The 10,922-nt window shown below is 31.5% G+C and overlaps 1 protein-coding gene across 1 annotated transcript; it reads left to right on the plus strand.

The window, feature by feature from the left end:
- The first annotated feature begins 5,944 nt into the window (after window positions 1-5,944).
- On the plus strand, window positions 5,945-9,039 carry LOC120068244 (pectinesterase 2-like). Its single transcript, XM_039019956.1, has 2 exons — window positions 5,945-6,812; window positions 8,348-9,039. The coding sequence occupies exons 1-2, from the start codon at window positions 5,945-5,947 to the stop codon at window positions 9,037-9,039; spliced, it is 1,560 nt and encodes a 519-aa protein (XP_038875884.1).
- Window positions 9,040-10,922: the final 1,883 nt, after the last annotated feature.

Raw genomic sequence — 10,922 nt, forward strand, 5'->3', positions numbered from 1 at the left:
AATATAAGGTACCAAGAGAATAGTAGGAAAGACCTTGAGGTGGTTCACAAGTTGATTTGAAGAAGATTTATAGCTGGAATCGAGATTCAAGTGGTTCTACAAAGATATGTTATGAAACCCTCTTATAGTTTATAAGCATGCTTAATTTAAAGCCAAAATTAATGAATTAGAATGCTTAATGATCCGTTTAACTTCCATTGCGTGTTTTCTGATTCTAACAAGGATACCCCCACTCACATGTCTCTACATGAATGATCAAGATCAAATCATTTGTAGTATTTTACAACACTTGTAACAGCTACAAAGCGGGCCGTATCCGTAGTGTCAACAAGATAAGGTACCCAACCTTATCCATCTACTACAAACCGTTTAGGTTATTATTTAAACAAGATCCACTTGTTTGTCTCTACATACTTGTTTAAATTACATGAAATAACTTCGGATCTTAGTTTATTGGATTGAGTATATGCTTATAAAATAACACTTATTTTATTAATAACAATATGTTTATACAAAGTTTACAAACTACGAGATTACAAAGAGATTTAGGACACCAATCCAAACAATTAGAACTTGATACTGAAGAACAATGAGAAGGTATCTAGGCAATAGTACATAAGGTATGATGGTACTTAGTGATAACCACATGCACGTAGGTAAAATCGACGTTGGTTGTGTTGAGAATACTCCACACCAACTAAGGTTTAACGTTGAGGGATTGAGCAAAAGGGTTCTCTCTCAACTAAGGATTATGTTAAGCTATGTTTTAAGCTATGTTTTAGCTACGCTATGTTTATAAGTTTAGTTATGAGTTTGCTTGGCAGTCTTTAGTTTAAAAGCATGATGTTAATGATTTATTAGTCACTCACTGGACTAGTAGCTCACTCGTTTATATGTTTTCCTTCTCCTAGATAGTGGTCATCTCCTAGAGGATAACTGCACTATGACTTTACCACTTAAAGACTCAGTCGAAAGAGGAAGTTTAGGTGTCTACTCTGTAAATAGTTGTACACACGTGTCTTTATATTAGGGACTAGTGTAGAGTGGTGGACCCACTTAATCTTGTTTTTGTTTGTATGTTATAAGTTTGTTGTGTATGGAGCCCTGAGGTTATTGTAAATATTTTAAGTGTTGGGATTGGTGTCCTAATTCTCCCAGAGTCTCGTTGTTTTGTAAAGATACACATTGTTTAATGAATAAATAAGTGTTATTTAATTCTAGCATTTACTTATATCCAATAAACAAAGCTCCTTGGTTATCTTATGTGAACTTAAGCATATATATATGATATACAAGTGGATCATGCCTTAAGTGATAACCTAAATTGGTCTGTAGTATAAGGATTAAGGTGGATACCTGATCCTAGTGACACTACGGATACGGCCCGCTTTGTAGAGGTTTGCAAGTGTTGTAAACTACTACAATGGTAGATCTTAACCATTCATGTAGAGACGTGCGAGAGTAGGTGTCCTATACAAAGAGTTTGTATAAGACTTGGACCACGAGATGACTAGACTCTGTATATAACGTCATTGATACTAGAGACTTGCATCTCACCTAAACGACCATAGGTGACACGACCTCAATCCTGAGTGTTTTGGGAACTCCTATCTTTGAAGGCGGTCCTTTGATTAGTATGGGTGAGAGTGGCCATATTACCAACTCAACTGCCTACCTTTTTGGGGACTTGTTTGATCTGGGAGCTGGGAACTCAATCCACAAGGTGGAATTCACTTCTTTCTCGAAGCAGGGATAAATAGAGAGATTGCTCCCTTATAGGCTAATTTAGGGGCTTGAACATAGTGGCCACAGCTTCTCTTAGAAGAGAAGACTCAGTCAAAGTAGAACTATGACTTATGTTCATTAAAGAGATCATGGTACTTAAAGAGACAGATGACTACAGGGACATTACGGTTATTGGCCCAGCTATACTTACGAGCGATCTGTGAAGGGTTTTCGCACTGCTGATTGGTTAATATGGACACATAATATATCTGTGGTAAGGGAATTTCAGTTGTCGGTCTTTAGTGGAGTGTCTGGTAGTTAACGGATGGTGGATCCCGTGACTAAAGAGTTTAGTCAGTTATTTACGTACCATTGGAGCTTCGGCTACAGGTCCATGAGGTTCCCTTGGTAGCTCAATGGATTTAGTTGAGGATCAATTCTTGGTATTGATTTGAAATGTTCAAATTGACAAGAGGTATTTTGATTATATATGATATAATTGGTATGATGTATAAGATACATCTAGTGGAGGATTGATGTAAATGAGATTTACATTAAGTACCATGGAATAGAAAAAGAACTATGGTTTATATGTTTCATGAGATGAAATATTAAAACTATAGGTTATAAATATAGTATGATAAGTTGGTTATCATTTATATTTATAATAATATTAATTATTGGATAATTAATTATTTTTCTTTAATAACCAAGTGAATGGGTGGTTATTGGATTCATAGTAATCGTGAGTTTAAAAGGAAAGTGGTTTTCCTATTTGAAAATAAGTTTTAACAAAAGGTTGAAAAAAGTTTTTGATTTTTCTCTCGGTGAAAAAAAAAATGGGAACTCACGGAGTCGTCAAGTGAATACAGATTTACTAAACGATCGTTCAGTGGCGAGCTAAACGATCGTGTAGTATTTACTAAACGATCGCATAGTTTTGCTAAACGCTCGTTTGTCTAAGGTAAACGATCATGTAGTGTCTGTAGGCAACAAACCGAGCTAAATGATCGTATAGTTTTTGCTAGACGATCGCTTAGCTTTATTTAAACGATTGGGCATCGACCTATGCGATAGGTCTCCGCCAAAAAACCTCGTGAATTGACTTTTGGGTTCGGAGCCGTTTTGCGCGATCGGTGTTTCCTATTTCGTTTGCCTCATACCAAGTCCGAACAAAGCCCACCCTCTGGACTCTCACACCGAGAATATCAAGGTAGCCTTGTTGGTGGTGTCATACTCAATCGATACCGTCGAGGTTCTATGGAGACCGTTCGTGTTGCTGAGGAGTTCGTGACTGAGGAGATCGTTGAGGACGAGTGCGAAGTGTTCGTGCTTTGTTCTTTGCGGTTTTGCGGTCGTGTAGATCGAGCATTCGAGGTTGCTGTTGTTCGAGCGGCCTGCGCATCGAAGTGTGGAGACGCATCTACAAATGTTCGTACAGTTTTTCCTTTGAGCATTTGTAGTTTTTCGTGCTGTAATTTCTGTATGAATTGTATAACCGCTTGTTTGAAGTCGACTATAAATGTTTTGTTCATTCATGATTGTGATTTGGAATTATCTTTCTTTCGCTGCTCATGGAAATCGCGAATTCGATTTCCTTCATTAAGTTCTGCTAGCACTTTAATGTTAATTATATTATTCCAGGGTTTTCTAAGTAGGTTAAGTAGGTATGTTAGGCAATAAGTGCCACAAAAAGGTTGGTAACTGTTGCTGTCACATTCTCTTCTAGATTAAGAGGATAATCTAGAAGGGGGGTGTGACATTTCTAACTAAATTTTTTGTTTTGTATTGTTGTGGCATGTGAATAACCGAGTGTGTGGACCAAAGTGAATGATATTCTTCATCCTAGTATAAATTCATCTTTTATTTTTAACAATATCAATATTGGTAATTTGATTTTATCCATGAATAGTTTAATTCTTGCCCTTTGCACATATTGATCATTAATTTTTTTCTCATCATACGTAAAAGATCGTGATTTTGAATAGGATAAAAATGAAAACCACGTATAGAATCTAGACCTTTTTAAATAAGATCTCTTATTGTAATAGAAATTAAGATGAATATTTATCATTATATCTTGTGGGCTCTATTTTCATGGTTAAATTTTGAGTTTGATTTTTGTTTCAATTTAGTGCCTAAGTTTCAAGGTTTACACTTAAAATCTTGATTGAGAAAGTGAGTATTTTGTAAAAAAAAAAAAATATGGTTAAAGTGTAAATCATAAAACCTAAGGGCCAAAGTGAAACAAGAATAAAATTGTAACATTTTAAAACATAGAGACTAAATTGAAATCAAACGAGAAATTTAAGGACCAAAACCTAAGAACCAAAAACATATTTTTTCTATTCTAATATTTTAATAGAATAATTAGTTTAAGTCCACCCTTACAACTAACAGACTCTTTGTTTGTTCATAGATTATAAATTTGATCTTTTTAAGTATTTTTTATTTATTGAACCCTACTTTTAACTTCAATTTTGAATTAAAACTACGAGTAAATAACTATATATCTTAACTACGAGTAAACAACTATATATCATCTTTAAATCATAAAGTCGTCTTGTTCTATTCAATCTGAGCATAACTCAAATAACAAATAGTTAAGACATATACGTTTGATCAAGAGGTCAGATATTCGAATTCTTCACTGCACATATTGAAATCTCCATAAAATAATAAAAACTACATCACCATCACACTAATAATTGACTCATTGAGATCATAAAATGAGATTATTAATCAAAGTACACCATAAATACGTGTGGATATACACAAATACACATCAAAGTCTTTATGTATAAAAAGTATATGACATAAGAGAATCTTAAAAATTGTGATATATGTTTCTCTTGGCACATTCCATGCAGTCTCTTAAGCCTATTAAAAACCTTAATTTAATAATCAAGACGTGATTACATGATGGAATAGTAAATTAAATTTTGATGACATTTAATAATTCTTTTGTATTTTTAACTATAGAGAGAGTTTAGTGCTAAAGTAATGTCAACCAATTACTAGAGATGCTTCTCGGTCGTCTTCCCCTACCAGTGGATAGGTTTAGAACTTAAAAATTAATAATAATAATAATTATTAATTAATTAATATTACAAACAAATTAAAAATGAATTATAACAATGTTTTGTCAAACCAATTAATGCTGCATTTATTTAAAATAATGCCACTCATGTAATATTTATTACATGTTGGTGTTTTATATCCTCATTTTTTTTTTAAAAAAAACATTGTTCCAATCCAATCCAACGAAATATAATCATTATCTATCTTTTCTTAGACTTAAATTCATCCCCAATTCTATCGAATCATTAGGTAACGTTCGTTAACAATTACAATTTATAGAGTTGGAACAATGTAATGTTGCGAAAGTACTATTAAGTAAAATATCTTAAAATGAACGGCTAAATGAAAGATGATATTTCATAATTCATAATATAATACCAAATAAAAACCGTTTCACTTGATGCATTTTTGGGAGTACCAACAAAATATAAACACTACACTATGTAGAATTTAATGCATATAAATCATAGGAATGTTCCATTTCAAAACCAATTGATAATAGGATAAGAAGAATAATTTCTTATATCCTATATGGATTGTAAGGTCTTTCTTTCTTTCTAGGTGTCTTTTTAGATTTACCATTCTTGAGTCAAATATTTATTTGGACTGAATATATGTTTAGATATCTTTTATATATTTTGATATCATATATTAGATAAATATGAGATTCTTTCTCAAATCCAATCAACAAATAAGAGAAATAGGTCGTGTATTTTATAAAGGTAAATTTGTGAGATCTCTCATTTCTCTACTGCTTACTAGAATTCATTCTTAGATTTCAAAAAATCTAAGATTGCTTACAAATGAGAACACAAAAGAGAGAACCAAGAAAAACCCACATTCTAATTTTGACAGCTAGCTCAAAGAAATGATTGAGAAGTGAAATAAAATAATGAAAAAAAAACACAAACCATGACTAATTCAAAACAAGAGACTTTTGGTTGGTAGTTTACTAATCATTTTTCAACATAATTATTTTATAATCAAATAACGCAAAATATTCCCCATAGTTTAAAAGAAAAGAAAAATCCCAGCTGTCTGAAATTCATCCTCTTAATTTATAATTATTTCCCCACCAATACAAATAGCCCAAAACCCATCAACCGAAAACACTCAAAAAAATTAGAAACAAAAAAAGATGGCTCAAAAGCTTCATTTTTCCATCATTCTAATTTCTTTGTTCATCCTCTCATCAATTTCCCTATGTTTCTCCACCAAACCTAACAACAATGCCATAGATTTATGGTGCAGCCGAATGCCATATCCCGACGTATGCAAACACTTCTTCAATGGCCAATTCGACCCAAAAAAGCTTTCAGAATTCAAAAAAACAGCTCTTAAAATCGCCATGGATAGAGCTATAAGAGCTGAAACACTCACAAAAGAGTTAGGCAAAAAATGCCGTAACGAAAAAGAAAGAGCTGCATGGGCTGACTGTTTGGAGCTTTACCAAACCACAATCCTCCACCTCAACAAAACCTTCTCCGACGAAAAATGCTCTGACTTCGACATCCAAACATGGCTCAGCTCTGCCTTGACCGACCTCGAAACGTGCCGTGCCGGGTTCATCGACCTTAAGATAAAAGATTACGATGTGGTTTTCCCGTTTTTGGCGAACAATAATGTGACAAAGCTTATTAGTAATAGTTTGGCAATGAATAACTGCTCCGAGAGTGATGTGGGGTATAAGAGTAATGAAGGGTTTCCGAAGTGGGTTCGGCGTGGGGACCGGCGGCTGTTGCAGGCGGCGGAGCCTAAGGCGGATTTGGTGGTGGCACAGGACGGGTCGGGGAATTATAGGACGGTGCAAGCGGCGGTGGATGCGGCGGGGAAGAGGAAAGGGAGTGGGAGATTTGTGATACATATAAAGAGGGGAGTTTATAAAGAGAATGTAGTGATAAAGGTGAAGAATTTGATGCTTGTTGGAGATGGATTGAGGTATACAATTATTACTGGAAGTAGAAGTGTTGGTGGTGGTTCTACTACTTTCAACTCTGCTACTGTTGGTGAGTTTTTCTCTTTTTTTTTGTTTTTTAACCGAAAATTTTTGTGAATAGTTTGATTTAGTCTCCCAATATAAGAAAATAAATTAAAATATTTATAAATATAACAAAATTTTATTGATAGACCGCTATAGATTGCTATTCATATCTTCTGTATTATGATAGACACAGATAGTAATCTATTCCGATCTATTGCAGATAGATTATGATATTTTGCTTTAAATATTTTCTAACAGTTTTATCATTTAAAATAATTTTTTTAAAGAATTTTGTATTATCTATTAATATTTTCATAATAAATGCTGAAACAATATTCATGGATATTTTCTTGCATATTATTATTATTATTATTTAATCAATTTAGATTAATAATTAAAGAGACTAAATTTAAGATTTATCGAAAGTATTAAAATTGGATATTTAAAAATATAGAGAGTAAAATAGAACAAATCTTGAACTACAAAAACTAAAATAAACTTGCATTTTCTCTATCTGTACTTTGGATTTCATTATATTTTGGTCCTTCTACTTTTGATATTCAATAAATTTAATCCTTGTATTTTTTTTTATGAATCTTAACATATTCCTGATTAGTTTATTTGTTGATTCTTTTTTGCTGAAAAAAAAAAAAAAAAAACCTATTAGCATCATCTATCAATTTCGAAAATATATTCCTATAGTATTTTTATAACATGAAAATTATTGTTATTCTTTAACCAAAATTAAAAAACCATCTTTTGAAAGATTAAATTTGAGATTTGTTTAAAATGTAAGGACTAAAATTAGACCATTAAAATTGCAGATACTAATGATCAAGGACTAAAATTAGACCATTAAAATTGCAGATACTAATGATCCCTTTGGTAACCATTTAGATTTGGATTTTTATTTTTAAAAAATTAAGATTATAAGTATTATTCCTATCCCAAATTTCTTGGTTAGTTATCTACTTTTTAGCAATAGTTTAAAAAACCAAGCCAAAATTTGAAAACTAACAAAAAAAACTTTTTAAAAAAATGTTTTTGTTTTTTATATTTAGCTAAGAATTCAATCACTGTATTTGATAAGATATAAATCATCCTAATAAATGAAGAAAAAATAGGTTTAATTTTAAAAAATAAAAATAAAAAATAAAACGATTACCAAACAAGACTTGAAATGTGAAATTCAAAGGTACAATAAGACCAATATATATATATATATATATTAACATATAATTTATTGGATTTGTATTTTATTTTGCCTCAACTTTCTACATTATTTGATTTTTGTTCGTAAATTTGTATGTCTAATTACTTAATATTGATTCAAAATTTACCCTAGTCTTTATTAGATGAGTTTGGTAATTATCATAGAAAAAAAATCTCATGTGAGTAGCTTAGAAACAAAAGGAGTCTTAGTTCAAAATTCTTGAACAGTGTTAATGTTACAAAAAAGAGTTTACCATTTCACATCCCTCTTCTCATTTTAGCAAATTAAATCCTTTGTTAAAAAAATGTCTAATATAACATTTTGATATATTTTGTGACTCTCTTCAGCTGTGACCGGTGAACGTTTCATTGCCCGTGGCATCACATTCCGCAACACCGCCGGACCTGAAAACCACCAAGCGGTAGCCCTTCGGTCAGGCTCCGATCTCTCAGTCTTCTTCCGGTGCGGTTTCGAAGGATACCAAGACACTCTCTACGCCCATTCACAAAGACAATTCTATAGAGAATGCTACATTTACGGCACGGTGGATTTCATCTTCGGCAACGCCGCCGTAGTTCTCCAGAACTGCATGATCTACGCAAGAAAACCAATCCCAGGGCAGCAATGCGTCGTCACCGCCCAAGGCCGAACCGACCCAAACCAAAACACAGGGATCTCAATCCACAATTCGAGAGTGATGGCGGCGGACGACCTAAAACCGGTCGTAGGGTCGGTTAGAACCTACTTGGGGAGGCCATGGAAGGAGTACTCTCGCACAGTTTACTTACAGAACTTCATGGATAACTTGGTGAATCCAGCAGGGTGGTTGGAATGGAGTGGTAATTTTGCATTGAATACATTGTATTATGGAGAGTTTAAGAATTTTGGGCCAGGTTCTTCTACTGCTAAGAGAGTGAAATGGAAGGGTTATAGAGTGATAACAAGTGCTACAGAAGCATCAAAATTTACTGTTGGGAATTTCATTGCTGGGAGATCATGGCTGCCTGGAACTGGAGTGCCATTCACTGCTGGGCTTTGAAATAATTATAGTGCATAAAAGTACATGAAGTTTGTGGTTAATTTAATTATTGGGTGATTGGAAGAGAGCATCTTGATTCATGTATCATTTGTTGGGGATTTCAATTTTATTATAGTACTTGTATCAATTATGTACCAATTCTTGGGGAAAGTTTATCTATGATTCTTTGTTGTTTCTTTCAGCCTAATTTGGATCTAATATATTTTTCTTGAGGGAATGAGTTTTTTTACTTGAGCCTAAACAAATGATTTACCTCACTTGGTAACTATTTCTTTTTTGTTTTTGATTTTTTAAAACTAAGTCCATTTATTACAATAATTTACATTTTTTTAAGTACAATAGTTGTATTTTTAGTCAAATTTAAAAAACGAATAAAGTTTTTAAAAGCTATTTTTTTTGTTTTTAAAATTTGGCATGATTAAATTATTTGATAAAATGTAGATAATTAATGAATAAATTTGAAGGTGGAAGTAGTATCTACAAGCTTAATTTTCAAAAACTAAAAACCAAAAATTAAGGCCCCGTTTGGTAACTATTTTGTTTTTATTTTTATTTTTTTGAAAATTAAGCCTATAGGTCCTATTTCCACCCTCAAATTTCTTCCCTTTTTATCACTTTTGATCCATGGTTTAAAAAACTAAACCAGATTTTGAAAACTAAAAAAAATAGTTTTCAAAAAGTAGTTTTTGTTTTTGAAATTTAGTTAAGAATTCATCTTAAATACACCATTGGACATAAAGGAAGATGCAAATCATTGTAAAAAATAGGGAGACAATATGCTTAATTTTCAAAAACCAAAAACAAAAAACAAAATTGTTTACCAAATGAGGCCTAAGGCTTTGGTAACCATTTCGTTCTTGATTTTTGACTTTTTTAAAAAACAAGTTTATTTCCTCCTCATTTCTTACCATGATTTTCATATTTTCTAAGTACAATGGTTAAATTCTTAGTCAAATTCCAAAAACAAAAATATGTTTTTAAAAGCTACTCTTTTAGTTTTCAAAATTTGACTTGGTTTTTAAAACTATTTGTAAAAAGTAAATAACAAAGGAAGAAATTTGAAGGTGGGAGTAGTGCCTAAAGACTTAATTTTCAAAAACAAAATATAAAAAATCAAATGGTTACCAAACGGGGCCTAAATACTTACTAAACCAAACTTTAATATGAGAGAATGAATCACGGAGAAATTATTTGATGACGTCAAAACAATATAGTTGATGATTTTACACCGTTAAAAGATTGAAAGAACATCGGAGAATCATAGGGCCCGTTTGATAATGTTCCAATTTCTGTTTTCTATTTTCCTTTCCCTGTTTCTTATTTCCAGTTTTCACTTTTTTTAGAGTAAGAAACAGGAATAGGTTTGATAACTATTTCTGTTTCTTGTTTCTTGAAAAAAAGAAAAAAAAAAAAAAAAAGAAACAAGAACATAAACTTGTTTGATAACTATTTATTGTTTATCATTTCTTGTGCTTTTTTCCTTACATTTTTTTCCATATTTTATAGTTTAAATATAATATAATTGTATAAAATAAAAATATATATAGCATGCATTAAAATATAAAAAAATAATTATCAAATACACTTAAAACCCAATGTAAAAATAATAACAATAATACAATTGTTTCTATAATTCATATGTCGATAAAATTTGATTTACAATATTATTTCTTACTCAAGTCATTTGTTTTAAATTTTAAAAAATTCAAATATAACTCAATCATATTATTATGTAAATGTCGTGGTTGTAAAAATATTAAAATGAACCTAAATGGATATCTTAGTAAACAAAATTTATATATTGTAAAATTATAATTGGTTTCATATGTAAGTAAAAAAAAAATAATAAATTTAAAAAATTATGTAAAAATGCATATAGCAAA

Source organism: Benincasa hispida, chromosome 12 (assembly GCF_009727055.1).
Source record: "Benincasa hispida cultivar B227 chromosome 12, ASM972705v1, whole genome shotgun sequence".
In the NCBI taxonomy this organism is placed as follows: Eukaryota; Viridiplantae; Streptophyta; class Magnoliopsida; order Cucurbitales; family Cucurbitaceae; genus Benincasa; species Benincasa hispida.